Source organism: Engystomops pustulosus, chromosome 11 (assembly GCF_040894005.1).
Source record: "Engystomops pustulosus chromosome 11, aEngPut4.maternal, whole genome shotgun sequence".
NCBI lineage: Eukaryota > Metazoa > Chordata > Amphibia > Anura > Leptodactylidae > Engystomops > Engystomops pustulosus.
Genome location: NC_092421.1, coordinates 76,622,369 through 76,650,351, shown reverse-complemented (window position 1 = coordinate 76,650,351; position 27,983 = coordinate 76,622,369). Strand labels below are relative to the sequence as shown.

The following is a 27,983-nucleotide window of genomic DNA, read 5'->3' as shown; positions in this document are numbered from 1 at the left end:
TCTTTTTACCTTTTTCTGCATTATTTAAAAGCATCTGGCAGCTTTTTTTCTCACTATCCCATGCTTTATGGCGGTCTACGATGAAATTTTTGCAATGAAATGTGCCAAATTGGTTGAATGAATTAAGGACATTGGTTATGCATACCCTTTCATGAGTGTACTTCAACCTAGGCATTTAAAATCCACAATTTTTTCGATATATATATTTTTTCACTACGATTGTCTCCATTCTCTATATTTAAATTTGTTTTACACACCGGCTAAAACCTATTACCATGACTCACGAACAAAGACTCCAAAAACTAGCCTCCATTTTTGGTGAACATACAGACGCTGCATCTCCGATACACACTAATTGGAAAGATCAGCTGTATCAATGGGAGAAGTTGTCTAAACAAGAATTACGGGTATGGTGGGACCACAATACCCTCAAAACATATCTTGAAAAAGAACTGATCCCTAGAGGCTTAAGAATATATAAGTCTCCAACCACTGTGTTCTGTGATGAGTTCCAGCAAAAATGGAACAATATTCTGTCGAAATGTTCCCATGAATTAATGCAACTTATCGTATCATACGAAGAGAAAAAGCTAATCGATTGGAGAGATCAGATCTCGGCAATAGAGGAACATTTAACCATCTCTACCAGCAATACAGAATATACTCATTTACGTTCAAAAATACAGAAAGATCTTGATATAGTGGAGGAAGACATCACTAAGACAAAAAGAAGGAAATATGAAAGGGATTTAGAAGATTTTGCCAAAAATCAAATTTATGACTGGAAATTACATCGTCCAAATAACTACCGCAATGTTAAATCTATCCTGAAAAAAAGATATGATTCTCAGATATCGGACGTTTCTGACTCCCAAAAAAAAGTCAATTTTACGTCATCAGAAGGTGAAACGTCAGATACCCAATACAGCGATAATAAAAGCAGAAATACAACAGGATATAAAAAAAGATATACAAAAAATAAAGCTCCTTCTGAAAAACCGACAAAAAACGGGGCAAGCGAAACCGACGAAGATCCAACAGAGAAGCGGTATACGACACGCAAAAGCAAAAAATAGAGAACCTTGATACCCATTTACAGGACAATGTCATAGTACTATCTCCAACTATTATGTCCAAAAGTCATCTCTCGGTGTTGGCCAAAGGGTTGAATTATGTTCCACCTCAAAATTTTGACCTCTTTCAGACATTACTCGATGTCAACCGTTTTGTCAGAGCCATCACGGTGAAGAGACATTTTCACATTGACAAACCAGATGTTACATCACCGATTCATTCTCCTGTACATACGACCGATAGTGAGTTCGCTGGCCTCATGTTCCATGAGCAAAATGCGCTCCTGGACCTACACGAGCTCAGTGAGTTCACTGAGGTACCCACTGTTGATATTTCTGATGTCAATTATGTAATGTCTAACAGTAATTTTTACCCTATACAATCTAGAGCAGCGATTTTCAACCTTTTTTGAGCCGCGGCACACTTTTTATACTTAGGAAATCCTGGGGCACACCACCAACCAAAATAGCACAAAATGACACTAAAACAGTCATATTATACATATAGTTAATAATATACATTGTAAATTTATTTTACTCACTCAGTGTGAAACCTGGGCCTGTTTCTATAAACACAAAAGGGATATCCTGGCAGGAATGGTGAAAAGACACACACAAAGCTCTTCCTCAATAGTTCTCAGTTTCTCCCTGTTTTTAGTATATGGTGCTGATTATTATGTGGCTCATATACTGCAATATAAAGGGGTACAATGAGAAGTACTATGGCCATGAGGCCAGATTACAAGTGCCAGATTATATACTCAGCATATGAGCTGGTACTTGTAGTACTCCAGCCTCATGACTATAGTATTTCTCATTGTTATATGCAGTATATTGCTGGAGTACTACAAGTACCAGCTCATATGCTGAGTATTCTGCCAACAGTTCATATACTCAGGCCAAAGCTCATATAGTCAGCATTATTGGTGGGCATTACCTTGGCGGTGGGCAAATGCGAGAGTCTCTCCGCTCTCAGGATGATGCGCCGGCCTTGGTGACGTCATTTTGTCGCGCGAGGTTCAAAGCTTGTGCATGTGTTATCATACACGTCTCCTACATTGTAAGAAGCCGAGACTGCGCATCGCTCAGCATTGCCGGGAAACAAAACACAGGGGGGCATCATAGTTTGGGGAACTTTCCCCGCGGCACACCGAACATGTGTCGCGGCACACTAGTGTGCCACGGCACACAGGTTGAAAATCACTGATCTAGAGTACCAGCGTTAGATGTTTTTCAAGCGCTAGTGTAAAAAGAGTTACATGCATTGAATGATAATACACAACCCAGCATTTCCTTGGATAGAGGTGACTTTAATGATACACATTTTAAAGCCATGCACGACCTGAAAAACAATGAACATATTATAATTAGAAAATCTGATAAAGGCGGGTCCGTTGTTGTAATGGATTCTGGTCTCTATGTAAAACTTGCCAACAATATTCTATATGATTGTAAAACATACCATAAACTCAGCATGGACCCTACATCTTCTATAAAATGCACTTTAAACCAACTTATCAAAGATGGTCTTTCTCTGGGTGTCTTAGATCAAAAAACTGCAAAATATCTAAATATAGACAACCCCACAATACCAATTTTTCATGGTTTACCTAAAACCCATAAAAACATTTTTCCTCCTCCACTTCGCCCAATCATCTCAGGCATTGGGTCTCTTAACGAGCGCCTCAGTGCCTGGGTTGATTCCCATCTGCAGCCATTAGTCATTAGAACTCCAGGGTTTCTCAAAGACAGTTCAGACGTGCTACGATTTTTCGATACATTCGAATGGGAAAACACATTTAGATTTGGCACATGTGATGTGATCAATTTGTACTCATGCATCCCTCATGACGCGGCCATCACAGCCATTCAACATCATTTAAACAGATACAGTCAATTCAATCCTGATTTACAGATGTACCTACTGTTATGTATTGAATATTTATTAAAAAACAATTTTTTTATGTTTAATGGAGAATATTTTTTGCAGGTTTGTGGTTCCCCCGATGGGTTCAAAATTTTCACCATCATTAGCCATCTTGTTTGTTGCATGGTGGGAAGAGAACACCATTTTTTCAATTCACAATCCCTTTTTACAAAATATTTTACTGGTTTGGAAAGGGGATACAGATAAATTTGTAGATTTTGTGAAATATATTAATGACAACGATATCAACCTCAAATTTACATATGAACACTTATCCACCAATACACACTTCCTGGACATCAATTTGATCTCAGAACATAATACAGTGACAACCACAATGTTTTCTCTGGGGAACTTGGCCCTGTTTTCTGTGAACTGTTTAATCGTAGTATTTCAGCTGCAGTGGTTCCGTCGCTATGGAAGACGTCGTGTATTATTCCGGTCCAATAATTAACACCAATAATTATGAAGGTTTTTGAGCGTTTTATTTTGAGACATCTTGCTGAAGTAGTTGAACCGTATCTTGACCCTTTACAATTCGCATACCAACCATGTCTGGGTGTGGAGGATGCGATTCTTTATTTGCTCCACAGGGTATACATGCATCTGGACGAGCCGGGGTCTGAGATCAGGATAATGTTCTTCGACTTTGGGAGTGCTTTTAATAGGATTATCCCGAAACGTTTATTTCAGAAATTGGGTAAAATGGGGGTTGGTTCTGGCCTAATTCAGTGGATCTTTAATTATCTGATATTAAGACCGCAGAAGGTGAAAATTGGAAACACGGTGTCGGATGTGGTTGTGAGTAACATTGGAGCCCCACAGGGGACTGTTCTTGCCCCGTTTTTATTTACCATCTACACCGCAGATTTTCAAAAAAATAGAAGTCAGTGTTTCTTGCAGAAGTATTCGGATGACACTGCGATAATAGGGTGCATAAAAGGGGGAGATCTGTCTGAATACTGGTCGACCATTGATGTGTTCTCGGAGTGGTGCGACACAAATGGTTTGGAATTGAATCTATCTAAGACCAAGGAAATGGTAATCAGTTTCCGAAAAGAACGTGATACTGATGGTGAGCCTACAAAGATTAGGGGTGTCGCAGTGGAACGCGTCACAAACTATAAGTATCTGGGCGTCTATCTGGATGATAAGTTATTGTGGCAAATAAATTCAGAGAAATTGTATAAAAAGGCGTCCGGGAGACTGTACTTTTTAAGATCGCTCAGGTCCTTTGATGTGGACCGTAGGATGTTGCTGTCTTTTTACCAGTCTGTAATTGGAAGTGTTTTATTTTATGCGGTGGTATGTTGGGGAAACAATGCCCGCACCACGGACCTGAACAAATTTAAGAAATTGGTCAGGAAGGTGAACTCAATTGTTGGTACTAAGACAGAGGATTGGGAGTCAGTCTTGTGTGCACGTATGCTCTCCAAATTTAAATCTATTGTATGTAATGAGAAAAACCCATTACATAACACACTGATGGGTCAACGTAGCACATTTAGTGATCGGTTTTTGCACATGAAATGTAGAACGAATCGTTTTAAAAATTCTTTTATACCGAGGGCAATTGCATTAGTTAACATGGGCAAGTAATTAATATGTAACCACGGTGTTATTCTTCTTTTTATACTTTTTATTGATTCTTTTAAAATAACTGTTATTATCTATATGTAAAGTATGTTGTATCTTACTCTGTTTGTATATGTATATCTGTGATCATGAATGGAGGTGTTGCTGCTGTCGTTGTGACAAAGTCAATTTCCCCTATGGGGACAATAAAGCATTCTATTCTATTCTATTCCATTCTAAACCTTTGGCAGGCAATTCTATTCTTTCTGCCTTCAGCTGTCACCCTTCACATACAGTCCATGCAATCCCTTATGGAGAGTTCCTGCGAGCTAGACGAATCTGCTCTAATGACAACGAATTCCAGATACAATCTAACTAGAGATGAGCGAGCACTAAAATGCTTGGGTACTCGTTATTCGAGACGAACTTTTCCCGATGCTCGAGTGCTCGTTTCGAGTAACGAGCCCCATTGAAGTCAATGGGAGACTCGAGCATTTTTCAAGGGGACCAAGGCTCTGCACAGGGAAGCTTGGCCAAACACCTGGGAACCTCAGAAAAGGATGGAAACACCACGGAAATGGACAGGAAACAGCAGGGGCAGCATGCATGGATGCCTCTGAGGCTGCATAATCGCACCATTATGCCAAAATTATGGGCAACAGCATGGCCATGACAGAGTGACCGAATGAAGCTAGATAGCATCTAAAACATCCAATAATTGACCCTGACACTATAGGGGACTTCATGCAGAGGCAGCGGCAGCAGCGGAAGGCTAGAGAGTGGCATGGCGACATACCCTAAATGGACTCAGGCTTCAAACCAATGGGTAGCAGAGAGGAACCAAAGGAGGTGAGCAAGAAGCGCTCAAATAATATTGGTACATGATAAAAGTTTGCCAGTATATTTTGTGGATTACACAGCAGGGTGGCGACAAAGTTAACATGGAAGCCATGAAAACAATCCAAAATTCTGCCTGACACAGCTCGTTTGATAAGGGGACGATGTATGGAGGCAGTGAACTAGTAGTAGATTAAAGGTGCTGCAGTTAAAACTATGTTAGTTGGTTCTTGGCATGGAGCTGGCGCTCCGCTGCCAGGCGAGCTTTCGCCAATCCAAGCCCCTGTCTATAGGCTACTCCCCAAACAGCACTTCTAAGAACCTTTCGGATAAGATCAAGTGTAGTAGCGTTCTTATAAGTTTGGGATATGGCGGGTGAGGGGAATGTAAACATCTGCGCAAGAAGCGCTGAAATAATATCCGTAAATGAAAAAAGTTTTCCAGTATATTTTGTGGCTTACACAGCAGGGTGGCGACAAAGTTAACAAGTTTGATGTGGAATGCCCTGCAATAGCTCTTGGGCGGTGTGCCTTTTATCACCTAGGCTCAGCAGTTTGAGCACCGCCTGCTGTCGCTAAGCAACGGCACTGCTGCTGTGCCTAGAGCTACCGACTGATGGCGCCATGCCCACGGATGGTAATTCGGAGGAGGAGGAGGTGGAGGAGGGGTGGGAGGATTTGGAGGTATAGTAGGCCTTTGAGACCTGGACCGAGGTAGGCCCCGCAATCCTCTGCGTCGGCAGTATATGACCAGCCCCAGGGTCAGACTCGGTCCCAGCCTGCACCAAGTTAAGTGTAGTAGCGTTCTTATAAGTTTGGGATATGGCGGGTGAGGGGAATGTAAACAGATGCGCAAGAAGCGCTGAAATAATATCCGTAAATGGTAAAAGTTTGCCAGTGTATTTTGTGGATAACACAGCAGGGTGGCGACAAAGTTAACAACTTTGATGTGGAATCCATGAAAACAACCCAAATTTCGGCCTGACAAACCTCGTTTGATAAAGGGACGATGTATGGAGGCAGCTATATGGACGACTTTTGGAGGTAGCAATGGAGACAACGTGTGGAGGCTGCTATGGAGACAATTCAATTTGGATAGTGCCTGTATGTGGCAGTCCAAAAAATTTTTCAAACCAGAGGAGCAGGTAGGTGGCCCTCCAGAAAAATGGAATAGATTGAGTGCCTGTATGTGGCATTCCAAAAAAGTTTTCAAACCAGAGGAGCAGGTAGGTGGCCCTCCAGAAAAATGGAATAGATTTAGTGCCTGTATGTGGCAGTCCAAAAAAGTTTTCAAACCAGAGGAGCAGGTAGGTGGCCCTCCAGAAAAATGGAATAGATTGAGTGCCTGTATGTGGCAGTCCAAAAAAGTTTTCAAACCAGAGGAGCAGGTAGGTGGCCCTCCAGAAAAATGGAATAGATTGAGTGCCTGTATGTGGCAGTCCCAAAAAATTGTTTAAAACAGAGGACCGTGTCGGTGGCCCTCCAGAAAAATTAAATGCATAAAGTACTATACCTAGAGCCAGTGGGCCCTGTCAAAAAACAGCCAGTTTCCTCTGCTTTACTGTAGAAAGAGGAGGAGAAGGAGGAAAATGAGGAGGAGGAGGAGTGGATAAATTATTCAGGTTGAGCTTCCTTCACCTGCTGGAGATTTGAAATTAGGAGAAATCCATGCTTTATTCATCTTGATAAGCGTCAGCCTGTCAGCGCTGTCAGTCGACAGGCGTGTACGCTTATCGGTGATGATGCCACCAGCTGCACTGAAAACCCGCTCTGACAAGACGCTAGCGGCAGGGCAGGCAAGAACCTCCAAGGCGTAGAGCGCCAGTTCGTGCCACATGTCCAGCTTTGAAACCCAGTAGTTGTAGGGAGCTGTGTGATCATTTAGGACGATGGTATGGTCAGCTACGTACTCCCTCACCATCTTTCTGTAAAGATCAGCCCTACTCTGCCGAGACTGGGGACAGGTGACAGTGTCTTGCTGGGGTGACATAAAGCTGGCAAAAGCCTTGTAAAGCGTACCCTTGCCAGTGCTGGACAAGCTGCCTGCTCGCCTACTCTCCCTCGCTACTTGTCCCGCAGAACTACGCACTCTGCCGCTAGCGCTGTCAGAAGGGAAATACTGTTTCAGCTTGTGCACCAGGGCCTGCTGGTATTCATGCATTCTCACACTCCTTTCCTCTCCAGGGATGAGAGTGGAAAGATTTTGCTTGTACCGTGGGTCCAGGAGAGTGAACACCCAGTAATCGGTGCTGGAATAAATTCTTTGAACGTGAGGGTCACGGGATAGGCAGCCTAGCATGAAATCTGCCATATGCGCCAGAGTACCAACGCGTAAGAATTCACTCCCCTCACTGGCCTGACTGTCCATTTCCTCCTCCTCCAACTCCTCCAACTCCTCTTCTTCTGCCCATACACGCTCAACAGTGTAGGACTCAACAATGGTCCCCTCTTGTGTCTCGCCAACATTCTCCTCCTCTTCCTCCTCATCCTCCTCCACCTCCACCTCCTCCGATATGCGCTGAGAAACAGACCTAAGGGTGCTTTGGCTATCAACAAGGGAATCTTCTTCCCCTGTCTCTTGTGAGGAGCGCAAAGCTTCCGACTTCATGCTGACCAGAGAGTTTTTCAACAGGCCAAGCAGCGGGATGGTGAGGCTGATGATGGCGGCATCGCCACTGACCATCGGTGTTGACTCCTCAAAGTCCCACCTCGTGGGCACGTCGCACAACAGTCGGTGAGCGGGCAGTTGGAGGCGGCGCTGCGCTGCCCTGAGAGTGGCAGCATCTGTGCTGGACTTCCTGAAATGCGCACAGATGCGGCGCACCTTCGTGAGCAAATCAGACAGATTGGGGTATGTCTTGAGGAAACGCTGAACTATCAGATTTAACACATGGGCCAGGCATGGCACATGTGTCAGTCTGCCGAGTTGCAGAGCCGCCACCAGGTTACGGCCGTTGTCACACACAACCATGCCTGGCTTCAGGTTCAGCGGTGCCAGCCACAGATCAGTCTGCGCCGTGATGCCCTGTAATAGTTCTTGGGCAGTGTGCCTTTTATCGCCTAGGCTCAGCAGTTTGAGCACCGCCTGCTGTCGCTTAGCGACGGCACTGCTGCTGTGCCTAGAGCTACCGACTGATGGCGCCATGCCCACGGATGGTCGTTCGGAGGAGGAGGTGGAGGAGGGGTGGGAGGAGGAGGAGGCATAGTAGGCCTCAAACACCTGGACCGAGGTAGGCCCCGCAATCCTCGGCGTCGGCAGTATATGACCAGCCGCAGGGTCACACTCGGTCCCAGCCTCCACCAAGTTAACCCAATGTGCCGTCAGAGAAATATAGTGGCCCTGCCCGGCAGCACTCGTCCACGTGTCCGTGGTCAGGTGGACCTTGTCAGAAACGGCGTTGGTCAGGGCACGGATTATGTTGTCTGACACGTGCTGGTGCAGGGCTGGGACGGCACATCGGGAAAAGTAGTGGCGGCTGGGGACCGAATACCGAGGGGCGGCCGCCGCCATGAGGCTGCGAAAGGCCTCGGTCTCTACTAGCCTATAGGGCAGCATCTCCAGGCTTAGCAATCTGGAGATGTGCACATTAAGGGCTTGGGCGTGCGGGTGGGTTGCACTATATTTGCGTTTCCGCTCCAGCGTCTGGGGTATGGAGAGCTGAACGCTGGTGGATGCTGTGGAGGATCGTGGAGGTGACGATGGGGTTTTTGTGGCAGGGTCCTGGGCTGACTATCAGCTGACACAGGGGAAGGAGCAGTGGTGTGCACGGCCAGAGGTGAATGCGCTTGTTGCCACTGAGTGGGGTGTTTAGCATTCATATGCCTGCGCATACTGGTGGTAGTTAAGCTAGTAGTGGTGGAACCCCTGCTGATCCTGGTTTGGCAAATGTGGCACACCACAGTCCGTCGGTCATCCGGTGTTTCCTTAAAGAACCTCCAGACTTCTGAAAATCTAGCCCTCGCCGCAGGAGCCCTCGCCACGGGAGCTTCACTAGTTGACACATTTGGCGCTGATGCACCAGCTCTGGCCCTGCCTCTCCGTCTGGCCCCACCACTGCCTCTTCCAACCTGTTCTGGTCGAGGACTCTCCTCCGTCTCAGAAGCACTGTGTTCACCCGGCCTCTCAACCCAGCTTGGGTCTGTCACCTCATCATCCTCCGATCCCTTAGTCTGCTCCCCCCTCGGACTTCCTGCCCTGACAACAACTTCCCCACTGTCTGACAACCGTGTCTCCTCATCGTCGGACACCTCTTTACACACTTCTTCCACTACGTCAACAAGGTCATCATCACCCACAGACTGCGACTGGTGGAAAACCTGGGCATCGGAAAATTGCTCATCAGCAACCGGACAAGTGGTTTGTGACTGTGGGAAGGGTCCAGAAAACAGTTCCTCAGAGTATGCCGGCTCAAATGGCAAATTTTGCTGGGAGGGGGCAGACTGGGGGGGAGGAGGCTGAGGTGCAGGAGCTGGAGGAGTGCCGATTTCGGTGACATGGGTGGACTGCGTGGAAGACTGACTGGTGGACAAATTGCTCGAAGCATTGTCAGCAATCCACGACATCACCTGTTCGCACTGTTCTGGCCTCAACAGTGCTCTACCACGATTCCCAGTAACTTCAGACATGAACCTAGGGAGTGTAGCTCTGCGGCGTTCCCCTGCTCCCTCATAAGCAGGTGGTGTCTCACCCCGCCCAGGACCACGGCCTCTGACCCCTGCAGTAGTTGGACGCCCACGTCCCCGCCCTCGTCCTCTACCCCTAGCCCTCGGGTTAAACATTTTGAAAATGAGAGTTATAACTTGTATTTTTTTTTTACCTTTTTTTTTTTTTTTTTGTTTTTTTTTTGTGTTTTTTAGTTTTTAAAACCAAACGATGCTATCCTATTGCTATGGCTATTTTCTAGCCAAGTATTACAGCACACTACTATGCCAGATGAGATGACGCTGAGTTATGAAAAAAATAAACGTAAAATAAAAAAGGAAATGCCAGACTGTGCCTAGTTGAAATACAACCCCGGGCCCTAATAAATTTTCCCACTTCGGTCTTTGCGATGGATATGTGCGTCACTAAAACACAGTGGTCGCAAGTCTGACTCCAAATTGCTCCCAATTTGCTAGTAGATGCACTGCAGCAAGTACAGCCACCAGCAGATCAACCAGAAATCAAATATATATAACGCTACTGTAGGCGTAATTAAGACATTTGTATTCTCCTACGGCTATTTTCTAGCCAAGTATTACAGCACACTACTATGCCAGATGAGATGACGCTGAGTTATGAAAAAAATAAACGTAAAATAAAAAGAAACTGGCAGACTGTGCCTAATTCTACTCAAACCCCTAATAAATTTTCCCACTTTGGTGTTTGAGGTGGATATGTGTGTCACTAAGAGCTAAACACAACGGTAGCAAGTCCCCCTGCTAATTCCTCACAATATGGTACTAGCTGCAAATAAAAAAAAAAAAAAATTATAACGTTATTGTAGCCCTAAGAAGGGCTGTTGGGTTCTTGTAGAATCACTCCTGCCTAACAGTAAGCTAATAGAACACCCTAACTAGAGATGAGCGAGCACTAAAATGCTCGGGTACTCGTTATTCGAGACGAACTTTTCCCGATGCTCGAGTGCTCGTCTCGAATAACGAACCCCATTGAAGTCAATGGGAGACTCGAGCATTTTTCAAGGGGACCAAGGCTCTGCACAGGGAAGCTTGGCCAAACACCTGGGAACCTCAGAAAAGGATGGAAACACCACGGAAATGGACAGGAAACAGCAGGGGCAGCATGCATGGATGCCTCTGAGGCTGCTTAATCGCACCATTATGCCGAAATTATGGGCAACAGCATGGCCATGACAGAGTGACAGAATGAAGCTAGATAGCATGTAAAACATCCAATAATTGACCCTGACACTATAGGGGACGGCATGCAGAGGCAGCGGCAGCAGCGGCAGGCTAGAGAGTGGCATGGCGACATACCCTAATTGGACTCAGGCTTCAAACCAATGGGTGTCAGAGAGGAACCAAAGGAGGTGAGCAAGAAGCGCTCAAATAATATCGGTACATGATAAAAGTTTGCCAGTATATTTTGTGGATTACACAGCAGGGTGGCGACAAAGTTAACATGGAAGCCATGAAAACAACCCAAAATTCTGCCTGACACAGCTCGTTTGATAAGGGGACCATGTATGCTTACAGTTCATGCCAGTCGCTGCACTGGCTGCCAGTCTCCTTTCGAATACAGTTTAAAATAATAATAACCCTCATCCATAAAGCTCTGTATAATGCTGCACCCCCCTACCTCTCCTCTCTTATCTCAGTCTATCGCCCAACCCGTGCTCTTAGATCCGCCAGTGATCTTAGATTAACCTCTACCCTAGTGCGGACCTCCCACTCGCGTCTCCAAGACTTCTCTAGAGCTGCACCAATTCTATGGAATGCTCTGCCCTGGACTATCAGACTAATACCTAACCTCCAAAGTTTCAAACGTGCTCTTAAAACCCATTTCTTTAGGCAAGCCTATAACACTCATTAACTGCATGAAGTTTTAACTCTTCTACTAACCCGTCCTGTGTCGTCCTCCCATCTGTTATCCAGCAACCAACAGGCACCAGACTTCTCTGCAGTCCCATTCACCCTGGACCTGGTATATAAGATGACGGCTGAGTGGTTCAAGCGACAGCAATTCCATTTATTATATTTTTTTCTATTCCCTAAGAAGAATGGCTTGACCGTTAAATATTCTTTTACCTCGTGTTACCCCATCATCTTCATAAACCGTAAGCTCTGGCGAGCAGGGACCTCACTCCTGTTGTTCCATACAAATGTTGTGCTCTGTTACAATACATTTGTATTTGTTTCCTATGATTTGTAAAGCGCTACGGAATATGATGGCGCTATATAAATAAAGATTATTATTATTATTATTATGGAGGCAGTGAACTAGTAGTAGATTAAAGGTGCTGCAACTATGTTAGTTGGATCTTGGGATGGAGCTGGCGCTCTGCAGCCAGGCGAGCTTTTGCCAATCCAAGCCCCTGTCTCTAGGCTACTCCCCAAACAGCACTTCTAAGAACCTTTTGTATAAGATCAAGTGTAGTAGCGTTCTTATAAGTTTGGGATATGGCGGGTGAGGGGAATGTAAACAGATGCGCAAGAAGCGCTGAAATAATATCCCTAAATGGTAAAAGTTTGCAAGTATATTTTGTGGATTACACAGCAGGGTGGCGACAAAGTTAACAACTTTGATGTGGAATGCCCTGTAATAGCTCTTGGGCGGTGTGCCTTTTATCGCCTAGGCTCAGCAGTTTCAGCACCGCCTGCTGTCGCTTAGCGACGGCACTGCTGCTGTGCCTAGAGCTACCGACTGATGGCGCCATGCCCACGGATGGTAATTCGGAGGAGGAGGAGGTGGAGGAGGGGTGGGAGGAGGTATAGTAGGCCTTTGAGACCTGGACCGAGGTAGGCCCCGCAATTCTCTGCGTCGGCAGTATATGACCAGCCCCAGGGTCAGACTCGGTCCCAGCCTGCACCAAGTTAAGTGTAGTAGCGTTCTTATAAGTTTGGGATATGGCGGGTGAGGGGAATGTAAACAGATGCGCAAGAAGCGCATGATGCGCATGGAGCTGGCGCTCCGCTGCCAGGCGAGCTTTCGCCAATTCAAGCCCCTGTCTCTAGGCTACTCCCCAAACAGCACTTCTAAGAACCTTTTGTATAAGATCAAGTGTAGTAGCGTTCTTATAAGTTTAGGATATGCCGGGTGAGGGGAATGTAAACAGATGCGCAAGAAGCGCATGATGCGCATGGAGCTGGCGCTCCGCTGCCAGGCGAGCTTTCGCCAATTCAAGCCCCTGTCTCTAGGCTACTCCCCAAACAGCACTTCTAAGAACCTTTTGTATAAGATCAAGTGTAGTAGCGTTCTTATAAGTTTAGGATATGGCGGGTGAGGGGAATGTAAACAGATGCGCAAGAAGCGCTGAAATAATATCCCTAAATGGTAAAAGTTTGCCAGTATATTTTGTGGATAACACAGCAGGGTGGCGACAAAGTTAACAACTTTGATGTGTAATCCATGAAAACAACCCAAATTTCTGCCTGACACACCTCGTTTGATAAAGGGACGATGTATGGAGGCAGCTATATGGACGACTTTTGGAGGTAGCAATGGAGACAACGTGTGGAGGCTGCTATGGAGACAATTTAATTTGGATAGTGCCTGTATGTGGCAGTCCCAAACATTTTTCAAACCAGAGGAGCAGGTAGGTGGCCCTCCAGTAAAATGGAATAGATTGAGTGCCTGTATGTGGCAGTCCCAAAAATGTTTCAAACCAGAGGAGCAGGTAGGTGGCCCTGCAGTAAAATGGAATAGATTGAGTGCCTGTATGTGGCAGTCCCAAAAATTTTTCAAACCAGAGGAGCAGGTAGGTGGCCCTCCAGTAAAATGGAATAGATTGAGTGCCTGTATGTGGCAGTCCCAAAAATGTTTCAAACCAGAGGAGCAGGTAGGTGGCCCTGCAGTAAAATGGAATAGATTGAGTGCCTGTATGTGGCAGTCCCAAAAATGTTTCAAACCAGAGGAGCAGGTAGGTGGCCCTGCAGTAAAATGGAATAGATTGAGTGCCTGTATGTGGCAGTCCCAAAAATGTTTCAAACCAGAGGAGCAGGTAGGTGGCCCTGCAGTAAAATGGAATAGATTGAGTGCCTGTATGTGGCAGTCCCAAAAATTTTTCAAACCAGAGGAGCAGGTAGGTGGCCCTCCAGTAAAATGGAATAGATTGAGTGCCTGTATGTGGCAGTCCCAAAAATGTTTCAAACCAGAGGAGCAGGTAGGTGGCCCTGCAGTAAAATGGAATAGATTGAGTGCCTGTATGTGGCAGTCCCAAAAATTTTTCAAACCAGAGGAGCAGGTAGGTGGCCCTCCAGTAAAATGGAATAGATTGAGTGCCTGTATGTGGCAGTCCCAAAAATGTTTCAAACCAGAGGAGCAGGTAGGTGGCCCTGCAGTAAAATGGAATAGATTGAGTGCCTGTATGTGGCACTCACAAAAATTGTTTCAAACAGAGGACCGGGTAGGTGGCCCTCCAGAAAAATTAAATGCATGAAGTACTATAGCAAGAGCCAGTGGGCCCTGTCAAAAAATAGCCATTTTCCTCTGCTTTACTGTACAAAGAGGAGGAGAAGGAGGAAAATGAGGAGGAGGAGGAGTGGATCAATTATTCAGGTTGAGCTTCCTTCACCTGGTGGAGATTGGAAATTCTGAGAAATCCAGCCTTTATTCATTTTAATAAGCGTCAGCCTGTCAGCGCTGTCAGTCGACAGGCGTGTACGCTTATCGGTGATGATGCCACCAGCTGCACTGAAAACCCGCTCGGACAAGACGCTAGCGGCAGGGCAGGCAAGAACCTCCAAGGCGTACAGCGCCAGTTCGTGCCACATGTCCAGCTTTGAAACCCAGTAGTTGTAGGGAGCTGTGTGATCATTTAGGACGATGGTATGGTCAGCTACGTACTCCCTCACCATCTTTCTGTAAAGATCAGCCCTACTCTGCCGAGACTGGGGACAGGTGACAGTGTCTTGCTGGGGTGACATAAAGCTGGCAAAAGCCTTGTAAAGCGTACCCTTGCCAGTGCTGGACAAGCTGCCTGCTCGCCTACTCTCCCTCGCTACTTGTCCCGCAGAACTACGCACTCTGCCGCTAGCGCTGTCAGAAGGGAAATACTGTTTCAGCTTGTGCACCAGGGCCTGCTGGTATTCATGCATTCTCACACTCCTTTCCTCTGCAGGGATGAGAGTGGAAAGATTTTGCTTGTACCGTGGGTCCAGGAGAGTGAACACCCAGTAATCGGTGCTGGAATAAATTCTTTGAACGCGAGGGTCACGGGATAGGCAGCCTAGCATGAAATCTGCCATATGCGCCAGAGTACCAACGCGTAAGAATTCACTCCCCTCACTGGCCTGACTGTCCATTTCCTCCTCCTCCAACTCCTCCAACTCCTCTTCTTCTGCCCATACACGCTGAACAGTAAAGGACTCAACAATGGTCCCCTCTTGTGTCTCACCAACATTCTCCTCCTCTTCCTCCTCATCCTCCTCCACCTCCACCTCCTCCGATATGCGCTGAGAAACAGACCTGAGGGTGCTTTGGCTATCAACAAGGGAATATTCTTCCCCTGTCTCTTGTGACGAGCGCAAAGCTTCCGACTTCATGCTGACCAGAGAGTTTTTCAACAGGCCAAGCAGCGGGATGGTGAGGCTGATGATGGCGGCATCGCCACTGACCATCTGTGTTGACTCCTCAAAGTTACTCAGCACCTGACAGATATCAGACATCCACGTCCACTCCTCATTGTAGACTTGAGGAAGCTGACTGACCTGACTACCAGTTCTGGTGGAAGTTGACATCTGGCAGTCTACAATCGCTCTGCGCTGCTGGTAAACTCTGGATAACATGGTCAGTGTTGAATTCCACCTCGTGGGCACGTCGCACAACAGTCGGTGAGCGGGCAGTTGGAGGCGGCGCTGCGCTGCCCTGAGAGTGGCAGCATCTGGGCTGGACTTCCTGAAATGCGCACAGATGCGGCGCACCTTCGTGAGCAAATCAGACAGATTGGGGTATGTCTTGAGGAAACGCTGAACTATCAGATTTAACACATGGGCCAGGCATGGCACATGTGTCAGTCTGCCGAGTTGCAGAGCCGCCACCAGGTTACGGCCGTTGTCACACACAACCATTCCCGGCTTGAGGTTCAGCGGTGCCAGCCACAGATCAGTCTGCGCCGTGATGCCCTGTAATAGCTCTTGGGCGGTGTGCCTTTTGTCGCCTAGGCTCAGCAGTTTGAGCACCGCCTGCTGTCGCTTAGCGACGGCACTGCTGCTGTGCCTAGAGCTACCGACTGATGGCGCCGTGCCCACGGATGGTAGTTCGGAGGAGGAGGTGGAGGAGGGGTGGGAGGAGGAGGAGGCATAGTAGGCCTGAAACACCTGGACCGAGGTAGGCCCCGCAATCCTCGGCGTCGGCAGTATATGAGCAGCCCCAGTGTCAGGCTCGGTCCCAGCCTCCACCAAGTTAACCCAATGTGCCGTCAGCGATATATAGTGGCCCTGCCCGGCAGCACTCGTCCACGTGTCCGTGGTCAGGTGGACCTTGTCAGAAACGGCGTTGGTCAGGGCACGGATGATGTTGTCTGACACGTGCTGGTGCAGGGCTGGGACGGCACATCGGGAAAAGTAGTGGCGGCTGGGGACCGAATACCGAGGGGCGGCCGCCGCCATGAGGTTGCGAAAGGCCTCGGTCTCTACTAGCCTATAGGGCAGCATCTCCAGGCTAAGCAATCTGGAGATGTGCACATTAAGGGCTTGGGCGTGCGGGTGGGTTGCACTATATTTGCGTTTCCGCTCCAGCGTCTGGGGTATGGAGAGCTGAACGCTGGTGGATGCTGTGGAGGATCGTGGAGGCGACAATGGGGTTTTTGTGGCAGGGTCCTGGGCAGGGGGCTGACTAGCAGCTGACACAGGGGAAGGAGCAGTGGTGTGCACGGCCGGAGGTGAACGGGCTTGTTGCCACTGAGTGGGGTGTTTAGCATTCGTATGCCTGCGCATACTGGTGGTAGTTAAGCTAGTAGTGGTGGAACCCCTGCTGAGCCTGGTTTGGCAAATGTTGCACACCACAGTCCGTCGGTCATCCGGTGTTTCCTTAAAGAACCTCCAGACTTCTGAAGATCTAGCCCTCGCCGCAGGAGCCCTCGCCACGGGAGCTTCACTAGTTGACACATTTGGCGCTGATGCACCAGCTCTGGCCCTGCCTCTCCGTCTGGCCCCACCACTGCCTCTTCCAACCTGTTCTGGTCGAGGACTCTCCTCCGTCTCAGAAGCACTGTGTTCACCCGGCCTCTCAACCCAGCTTGGGTCTGTCACCTCATCATCCTCCGATCCCTCAGTCTGCTCCCCCCTCGGACTTCCTGCCCTGACAACAACTTCCCCACTGTCTGACAACCGTGTCTCCTCATCGTCGGACACCTCTTTACACACTTCCACTACGTCAAGAAGGTCATCATCACCCACAGACTGTGACTGTTGGAAAACCTGGGCATCGGAAAATTGCTCAGCAGCAACCGGACAAGTGGTTTGTGACTGTGGGAAGGGTCCAGAAAACAGTTCCTCAGAGTATGCCGGTTCAAATGCCAAATTTTCCTGGGAGGGGGCAGACTGGGGGGGAGGAGGCTGAGGTGCAGGAGCTGGAGGAGTGGCGATTTCGGTGACATGGGTGGACTGCGTGGAAGACTGACTGGTGGTGGACAAATTGCTCGAAGCATTGTCAGCAATCCACGACATCACCTGTTCGCACTGTTCTGGCCTCAACAGTGCTCTACCACGAGTCCCAGTAACTTCAGACATGAACCTAGGGAGTGTAGCTCTGCGGCGTTCCCCTGCTCCCTCATCAGCAGGTGGTGTCTCACCCCGCCCAGGACCACGGCCTCTGACCCCTGCAGTAGTTGGACGCCCACGTCCCCGCCCTCGTCCTCTACCCCTAGCCCTCGGGTTAAACATTTTTAAAATGAGAGTTATAACTTTATTTTTTTTTTTACTTTTTTTTGTTTTTTTTTGTGTGTTTTTGTGTGTTTTTTGTTTTTTTTTGAGTTTTTAAAACCAAACAATGCTATCCTATTGCTATGGCTATTTTCTAGCCAAGTATCAAAGCACACTACTATGCCAGATGAGATGACACTGAGTTAGTGCCTAATTGAAATCCAACCCCTACTAAATTTTCCCACTTCGGTCTTTGCTATGGATATGTGCGTCACTAAGCGCAGAACACAGCGGTCGCAAGTCTCACTACAAATTGCTCAGAATTGGCTAGTACATGCACTGCAGAAAGTACAGCCACCAGCAGATCAACCAGAAATCAAATATATAGAACGCTACTGTATGCGTAAGTAAGCTCTTTGTATTCTCCTATGGCTATTTTCTAGCCAAGTATCAAAGCACACTACTATGTCAGATGAGATGACACTGAGTTAGTGCCTAATTGAAATCCAACCCCTACTAAATTTTCCCACTTCGGTCTTTGCTATGGATATGTGCGTCACTAAGCGCAGAACACAGCGGTCGCAAGTCTCACTACAAATTGCTCAGAATTGGCTAGTACATGCACTGCAGAAAGTACAGCCACCAGCAGATCAACCAGAAATCAAATATATAGAACGCTACTGTATGCGTAAGTAAGCTCTTTGTATTCTCCTATGGCTATTTTCTAGCCAAGTATCAAAGCACACTACTGTCAGATGAGATGACACTGAGTTAGTGCCTAATTGAAATCCAACCCCTACTAAATTTTCCCACTTCGGTCTTTGCTATGGATATGTGCGTCACTAAGCGCAGAACACAGCGGTCGCAAGTCTCACTACAAATTGCTCAGAATTGGCTAGTACATGCACTGCAGAAAGTACAGCCACCAGCAGATCAACCAGAAATCAAATATATAGAACGCTACTGTATGCGTAAGTAAGCTCTTTGTATTCTCCTATGGCTATTTTCTAGCCAAGTATCAAAGCACACTACTGTCAGATGAGATGACACTGAGTTAGTGCCTAATTGAAATCCAACCCCTACTAAATTTTCCCACTTCGGTCTTTGCTATGGATATGTGCGTCACTAAGCGCAGAACACAGCGGTCGCAAGTCTCACTACAAATTGCTCAGAATTGGCAAGTACATGCACTGCAGAAAGTACAGCCACCAGCAGATCAACCAGAAATCAAATATATAGAACGCTACTGTATGCGTAAGTAAGCTCTTTGTATTCTCCTATGGCTATTTTCTAGCCAAGTATCAAAGCACACTACTGTCAGATGAGATGACACTGAGTTAGTGCCTAATTGAAATCCAACCCCTACTAAATTTTCCCACTTCGGTCTTTGCTATGGATATGTGCGTCACTAAGCGCAGAACACAGCGGTCGCAAGTCTCACTACAAATTGCTCAGAATTGGCTAGTACATGCACTGCAGAAAGTACAGCCACCAGCAGATCAACCAGAAATCAAATATATAGAACGCTACTGTATGCGTAAGTAAGCTCTTTGTATTCTCCTATGGCTATTTTCTAGCCAAGTATCAAAGCACACTACTGTCAGATGAGATGACACTGAGTTAGTGCCTAATTGAAATCCAACCCCTACTAAATTTTCCCACTTCGGTCTTTGCTATGGATATGTGCGTCACTAAGCGCAGAACACAGCGGTCGCAAGTCTCACTACAAATTGCTCAGAATTGGCTAGTACATGCACTGCAGAAAGTACAGCCACCAGCAGATCAACCAGAAATCAAATATATAGAACGCTACTGTATGCGTAAGTAAGCTCTTTGTATTCTCCTATGGCTATTTTCTAGCCAAGTATCAAAGCACACTACTGTCAGATGAGATGACACTGAGTTAGTGCCTAATTGAAATCCAACCCCTACTAAATTTTCCCACTTCGGTCTTTGCTATGGATATGTGCGTCACTAAGCGCAGAACACAGCGGTCGCAAGTCTCACTACAAATTGCTCAGAATTGGCTAGTACATGCACTGCAGAAAGTACAGCCACCAGCAGATCAACCAGAAATCAAATATATAGAACGCTACTGTATGCGTAAGTAAGCTCTTTGTATTCTCCTATGGCTATTTTCTAGCCAAGTATCAAAGCACACTACTGTCAGATGAGATGACACTGAGTTAGTGCCTAATTGAAATCCAACCCCTACTAAATTTTCCCACTTCGGTCTTTGCTATGGATATGTGCGTCACTAAGCGCAGAACACAGCGGTCGCAAGTCTCACTACAAATTGCTCAGAATTGGCAAGTACATGCACTGCAGAAAGTACAGCCACCAGCAGATCAACCAGAAATCAAATATATAGAACGCTACTGTATGCGTAAGTAAGCTCTTTGTATTCTCCTATGGCTATTTTCTAGCCAAGTATCAAAGCACACTACTGTCAGATGAGATGACACTGAGTTAGTGCCTAATTGAAATCCAACCCCTACTAAATTTTCCCACTTCGGTCTTTGCTATGGATATGTGCGTCACTAAGCGCAGAACACAGCGGTCGCAAGTCTCACTACAAATTGCTCAGAATTGGCTAGTACATGCACTGCAGAAAGTACAGCCACCAGCAGATCAACCAGAAATCAAATATATAGAACGCTACTGTATGCGTAAGTAAGCTCTTTGTATTCTCCTATGGCTATTTTCTAGCCAAGTATCAAAGCACACTACTGTCAGATGAGATGACACTGAGTTAGTGCCTAATTGAAATCCAACCCCTACTAAATTTTCCCACTTCGGTCTTTGCTATGGATATGTGCGTCACTAAGCGCAGAACACAGCGGTCGCAAGTCTCACTACAAATTGCTCAGAATTGGCTAGTACATGCACTGCAGAAAGTACAGCCACCAGCAGATCAACCAGAAATCAAATATATAGAACGCTACTGTATGCGTAAGTAAGCTCTTTGTATTCTCCTATGGCTATTTTCTAGCCAAGTATCAAAGCACACTACTGTCAGATGAGATGACACTGAGTTAGTGCCTAATTGAAATCCAACCCCTACTAAATTTTCCCACTTCGGTCTTTGCTATGGATATGTGTGCCACTAAGAGCTAAACACAACGGTAGCAAGTCCCCCTGCTAATTCCTCACAAAATGGTACTAGATGCAAATTAAAATAAAAAAAGTAGAACGTTATTGTAGCCCTAAGAAGGGCTGTTGGGTTCTTTGAGAATCACTCCTGCCTAACAGTAAGCTAATAGAACACCCTAACGCTTTCCCTGACCAGCAGCAGCTCTCTCCCTAGCGGCATCCAGACACAGAATGATCCGAGCAGCGCGGGCAGCGGCTAGTCTATCCCAGGGTCACCTGATCTGGCCAGCCAACCACTGCTATCGACGTGTAAGGGTACCACGTCATGCTGGGTGGAGTGCAGAGTCTCCTGGCTTGTGATTGGCTCTGTTTCTGGCCGCCAAAAAGCAAAACGGCGGGAGCTGCCATTTTCTCGAGCGGGCGAAGTATTCGTCCGAGCAACGAGCAGTTTCGAGTACCCTAATGCTCGACCGAGCATCAAGCTCGGACGAGCATGTTCGCTCATCTCTAACCCTAACGCTTTCCCTGAGCAGCAGCAGCTCTCTCCCTAGCGGCATCCAGACAGAGAATGATCCGAGCAGCGCGGCCAGCGGCTAGTCTATCCCAGGGTCACCTGATCTGGCCAGCCAACCACTGCTATCGACGTGTAAGGGTACCACGTCATGCTGGGTGGAGTGCAGAGTCTCCTGGCTTGTGATTGGCTCTGTTTCTGGCCGCCAAAAAGCAAAACGGCGGGAGCTGCCATTTTCTCGAGCGGGCGAAATACTCGTCCGAGCAACGAGCAGTTACGAGTACGCTAATGCTCGATCGAGCATCAAGCTCGGACGAGTATGTTCGCTCATCTCTAGTGGCTATCCCTTAAAGGGTTTTACAAATGTGGGGGTAGCAGGTGCAACGTATGCGTTCTTGCAGCCAGCAAAATGAGTATTTTTGGAATAGACAACAAAAAAAGTAATAGGATAAAATCTTTTATTAATTGTGACACAAGATATGTAGTATACATTATAAAATGCTGTTGCTGTTCCATCATCTATGTTGGCTGCACTATACAGAAATTAAAAAGTAGAATCTCTCAACATTTAACAAGTATCAAGAATGGCGATATTAAAGCCTCTGGAGCCGCTAAACATTTCATAGAAAGACACAATAAAAATATTTCTGATTTCCAGTTTTTTGGTATTGAAAAGGTTAAACAGCTGAACAGAGGAGGAGACCGGAGAAAACTCCTCCTTAGGAGAGAGGCGTTTTGGATCCTCGCTCTGAATTCCAGATATCCTAACGGTATGAATTTAAGGAATGATCTTGCCTACATATATTGATTGTTTGTCTAAACATCTAAATTTGTAGTACCTCTTTCATGTACGACTGCATTTACCATTGTATTAGTGCATAAGAGTACAAGATTATGGAAGGGCAAGCGTCCTAGAATTGCCTATAACAAGTTAGCTCTACCCAAGTATGATGGAGGAATACAGTTACCGCTATTACGCTGTTATAATCTAGCAGCACAGTTTAGATACGTTAGGGACTGGCTACACAACACTAACTCCCACTCTAATGTGATCCTGGAACAAGAACTAGCGGGACAGCATAGTTTGGCTGCACTACTACATCTCAAATGGTCAGAACTCCCCCCTAATGTCAAGAAAAGCTATCTCCTGAAAGATACAGTTGGGGCATGGAAAGCAATCAGGAAAATATACGGGAAACCGTTCAGCTTATCAAAATACACCCCCATACAGCTAAACATGATATATAGACAAACCAGAGAGAATAGATTGTTTAAGGAGTGGGGAGAAAAAGGGATAACAAGAACCGGACATCTCCTACACGAGTCAGAACCTAGGTGGCTTACTTGGCAGGAATTCAAAGACAAATATAGACTGGGCATCGCACAACACCTGCAGTTTTATCAAATTCTGGAGACCAGCAAAGCAAGGGTTAGAGGAATGCCAGAAGCAGAAAAGTCAGGTCCGTTTGACACTTTGGTAGGCACGCCTCAACGCCATGATTCTTTATCGGAAATCCATGTGAGAATTAGGGAACAAATGCTGCACCGTTGGAAAGGGAACTGCTTCCAGGGATGGGAAAGGGAAATAGATACCACAGATCTACATGACAAAATGCTAGCTGGTTGGGAAAAGGTACGAAAATCGATGATAAATGAGCAATGGGAGGGAAATGCAGTATCGCTTGATGCACAGAGCAACATATGCTTTCAATTTTGCCCCGAGTGACGCACCAGCGCATTATCAGAGAAGCTGCCCGAAATGTGGCTTGGATAGAGCAAATCTATTTCATGCTATTTGGTCATGCCCGCATCTGGAGCCCTTTTGGCAAGCCATTAAGGCCATGATAAAAGAAGTATGGAGACAGGAGGTGATAATGACCCCGGAAACAATGTTATTCCGCCACATACCAGTGGATGGGAATCCAGAGGAAACATGCATAGTAGACAAAAGGCTGGTACATATAACTATATTGGTAGCTAAGAAGTGTATTTTGCGTCACTGGTTAGTGTCGACCATCCCTGACATACCGGAGGTGATTAGCACCCTGAAACAGCTTCTAGTATATGATAAAATAGAAACGGAGAGACATAAAGAAAGGGATTCGGAAAAGTTCTTTAAAAAATGGAAGGAGTTTATTTTAAGATATTATACGGAAGCAGAGATACAATCACTTATGAAAACCTTTCAATACACCACATGGTACAATACTCAACAGCTGAAAGGAAGACTTGGAGCTTTGGAGTATAGAGGTTAGGGAAAGAGATCACCTGGAGAGGGGGGGGGGGGTGTTATAAGCCTGGGGTCCCGGAAGCCGGAGGATGAGGTGGAAGGCTGGAGCCACAGGCTGAATTTGTTTTATTCACTGGTTTTAGAAAAATGAAAAAGTTTGTCTTTGCATATATTTGATACATTATTGTGAAATTTGTCAACTATGTATCCGTCGGATAATACTGTGAAACTTTTTAGATTCTATGACTATTTATTTGTAAACTATGCAGAGACAAAATAAAAAATTGTTGTTTAAAAAAAAAAGAGTACAAGATGTGGCTTTACGAACAAAACCGGATATGATGTGTAAAACTGCTAATTATTCAGGTGTGTTAAGGTTCATAAAAATCTGTTTTTAACTAATCTGTGCCATACCATGATTAAGGCTCGAAGTTGAGCTGAAAAGCGTAGGTCTGTCTGCTCATGTACCTACACCGATCTATGCACAATACCTGTGCTGAATTTTAGAATGGATTTGCAATAAAATTACGTTGGATTTTATTCAAGTGCTCCGGTCTTCCTTTGCATACTCTCAGATTGCCTCTATTTGCCAGACACCGTGGGAGCACCTCCATTGTGGATTTCAATTTCTGGACCAGCCAGGGAACGTGAGTGTCTTTTTACCTTTTTCTGCATATGGTTTATAGTAATAGTCTCCTCATATGGGAAAGTGACACCATAAGGGCCCCCTCAACCTCTTGGGCCCAGGTGCGACCGCAACCTCTGCACCCCCTCAAGTTACGCCCCTGCCGGAGAGACTTATAGGAGGCTTTTGGTTGTGTGATGGACAGAATCTTTACCCTATCGGGGTTTGGACCAGGATTCTGATATTCTGGGAACCTTTCCTTAGTGCTTCTTATAGTCCACACTTGACCAAGCTAACATTCTTGGTTTTCCCTAATCAATTTGGTATTTTGATGTCCTATAGAATTCTGACTTGGCTCTGGTGACTTTTGTATTCATTTGTCTTGCCCTCCTTCGGTTGTCTTTACTTAGTATTAAGCATCCCCCAGTTACAAGCCACCACCTAGGTTGGCTTTCGAGAATGTAGGTGGGGACCATCTGGTGGCTTCAGTTCTAGGACTCACTGTCCATGTCTGTCTTTCTATTCCCAGTACATCCATTACACAATCTTTATAATTTAATCCAAGGATGGTCCAAATATTGTCAGTTTCCGAACCCCCTCTGAATACAGACTTCAACTCCATTTTAAACCATAGACCTTTTTCAGAAAACCAACTAATCTAGAAGGCAATTTTGGAAGATGACTAGTTGTGAGTGGACAGCACAAGCTGAGTCCCTACTAAATTAGAAATGTTTGGGGATATCATGTCGAGCTGCTTGATTGACTACTGAGCACACAATCAAGCAGCTTGCAGACCCTTAGCAACCTCAGGAATGTCCCCTGTAGGCTTGCCTGTAATTGGCCAGGCTCAACATTTAACTCTGAAGTATAAGTGTAGGATCAAATGTGAAGATGTCATAACAAACAGCAGACAGAGCTAGGAAGAAATTGCTACTCCTTGTAGGGTCAGTCAGATAAGGGGTCAGGCAGGGGCTTCTCACAAATCAGTGATTGCCCTTTTCAGGGCACTTAGTTAGGGAGCAGAGGCTGCTCTTATTAGGGAAAAGTAGAAATCTGAAAAATTACTTTTCTAGTTCACTCTGAACAAAATGCCTTAAGCTATTATTTGCATTTACACCACAATCCAGCAAGAACTTGAAGATCCTGTCTCTTTAGAGCTTTCAGCTCCAAAAAATCTGTTGCTATTAGTGAATAGCTTGTAGTAATACCTATACCCTAAAGGTGCTGCGGAAAAATGCCAGGAGTTCTGAACAGTGTAGGAAGAAATCTTTCTATAAGGAAGACCTTCTATCACACAAGCAGGCAAGCTTCGAGAAAATTGGATGTATGCGGTTTTTTAACATGATGAGTTTTTAAAATCTTGTCTCTGGAGTGCTGGAGGACATCTGAATTTTCCTAATCTAGGGGACTTTTTACATGTAGGTCAATTTCTAAAAAGAGAAAAACAAAAAGATTTCAAGGGCAAAGATGAACATTAAAACATCAGACATAAAAGGGACAAATGTTACAGAAAGTAACAGACACGCATGTAATACAAAGGTAATGAACAGATATATACCATAGAGCATATACCATAAGGCGGTGAGCTATATGAAAGGCAGAGTATACAGATGAAAAAAGCATTCAGAAATCTGAGATATGTACCTGTCGAAAGTGATGTTGATGTTATATTCATGTGATGTATAACTGCTTCATACTTGTCAGAATATCATACTTGTCAGAATATCCTACTTGTCAGAATATCATACTTGTCAGAATGTCATACTTGTCAGAATATCATACTTGTCAGAATATCATACTTGTCAGAATGTCATACTTGTCAGAATATGCTATACAGACAACCAATGAACACAAACATCAAGGGATTGTGATGACAGTGGACACACAATTTCCATTGTTAGCTCTGAGAATACTTAAATTACTTGGACAATTTAGCATAGAATAAGTAGCATCTCAGTTGGTAATAAAATATCTTCCTTTAACCCATGACTTACTAACCCATAACTTGATTTGGCACCAACGATGAGTCCTAGTAGGGAAATCCACAGTGAATGACTTTTCCACCGCATTGTGACGGGCAGGGATCTCCTGGAGACGAGCCTTATGGATAACTCTTCTTTTATACTGCAGTTTCTCTAAACGCACCAGATTCAAGGATACTCATGGAGACAAGTTTCTCCTGCCAATAAATAGACATTAGATCGTTGTTCTACTTGTTATGTAATGAGGAACCAACTAAGAACAAAAATTTGCATAAAGAATGAGGAAGCTTCATGATTCCCACATTCCTTTTGTTATTGCTAATTGGATGCCGTTCAAGGTGGTTATTATTGGCATATGGTAATAAGTCTATTATATTATTATGATTCATATATTCATATTATATAATAGGATAGGATGGCATGGATTGGAGATTCATAGGGGTGTGGTATTGCTCTATATTGGTCTTAAGCCAAAGTTGCTATTTTCAGCCAAGCATGTATAGTACTGTGCAGGGTCAGCTCCAGGTTCCAGTAGGCCCTTGGGTGACAGGTTCCAGTAGGCCCTTGGGTGACAGGTTCCAGTAGGCCCTTGGGTGACAGGTTCAAGTAGGACCTTGGGTGACAGGTTCCAGTAGACCCTTGGGTGATCAAGCATCAGTAGGCCCTTTTGCAGTGAACTCACGTGGCAATTCAGAAGCTAAAACAGTCCCCTGTTCCCTAAAATATTCCCTAGTTTATCTTACTAAACAGTCCCCTCATGGTAATTTTATATAAGTTCCCCTCACCCCCCCCTTGGGTTTCTTATGTACAGCCTTATGTGGTGCCCCCCCCCAACAGCTCTGGGCCCCAGGCACTTACCCAGGTATGCCCAGTGCTGGCGCCGGCCCTGTTACTGTATGCAGAGGACAACCAGGTCAGGAGACATGCAGATCAGGTAGGAGTCAAACAGATCAAATCAGGAGCATGTGTCCACATACTTTAATATAGTTACTGATCAAAGATAAAACTTCCAGAGCACCATGGACTTGCCCAATAAATTCTGAATAATTTTGCATATAAAGTGCATTCGGTCCCGAGTATCACACAGTACACCCTACTTGCCCCTACCCTTCTGCTTGCCCAGGTGTGTAGTAAAAAGGTAAGAAGGTGAAAGGGCTAGCTAGGGTCCCTACAAAAGGTCTCAGATCTGCTGCAGAATCATATGACTCACATGGTAAATATCATGGAAGGTTCCCTGGTCTCCCACAATGCTTTGGAGAATAATGCAATCCCCATAGTGTCATGGCCTCCCTTACTTCACTTTACTGCAAATTATGGCATAGAAGGAAATCTACCATGAAAATCCATCATGATAAACCAGGGACACATACTCAAAAGTCCAGACACCGTGACTGTGGTATCTTCTAATATTTGTTATCTATGGCCTCCTTCCTTAAAATAATGCTAATAAGCCAAAAGGGCTCTGTTAATCGTTACCAGAGCCCCTCCTTGCTTTAGTTTAACAGGCTGTTACACTGTGCAGGAGCACTCCCCCCCCCCCCTCCCACTGTGTGTCATTACATCAGAAAGAGGGAGGAGGAGCAGGGGGAGAGGGAGACAGTGTAACAGT

General features: G+C 45.8%; 1 protein-coding gene across 1 annotated transcript in view; it reads right to left on the bottom strand.

The window, feature by feature from the left end:
• The window catches only part of LOC140106019 (ovostatin-like), a 65,036-nt gene extending 38,440 nt beyond the window's left edge, over positions 1–26,596 (bottom strand). The window contains exon 1 of the mRNA XM_072130169.1: positions 26,391–26,596. Within this exon, the coding sequence (XP_071986270.1) occupies positions 26,391–26,461 (71 nt within the window). The 5' untranslated portion in view covers positions 26,462–26,596. The remainder of the gene's footprint in view (positions 1–26,390) is intronic.
• Between the last annotated feature and the right edge of the window lie 1,387 nt (positions 26,597–27,983).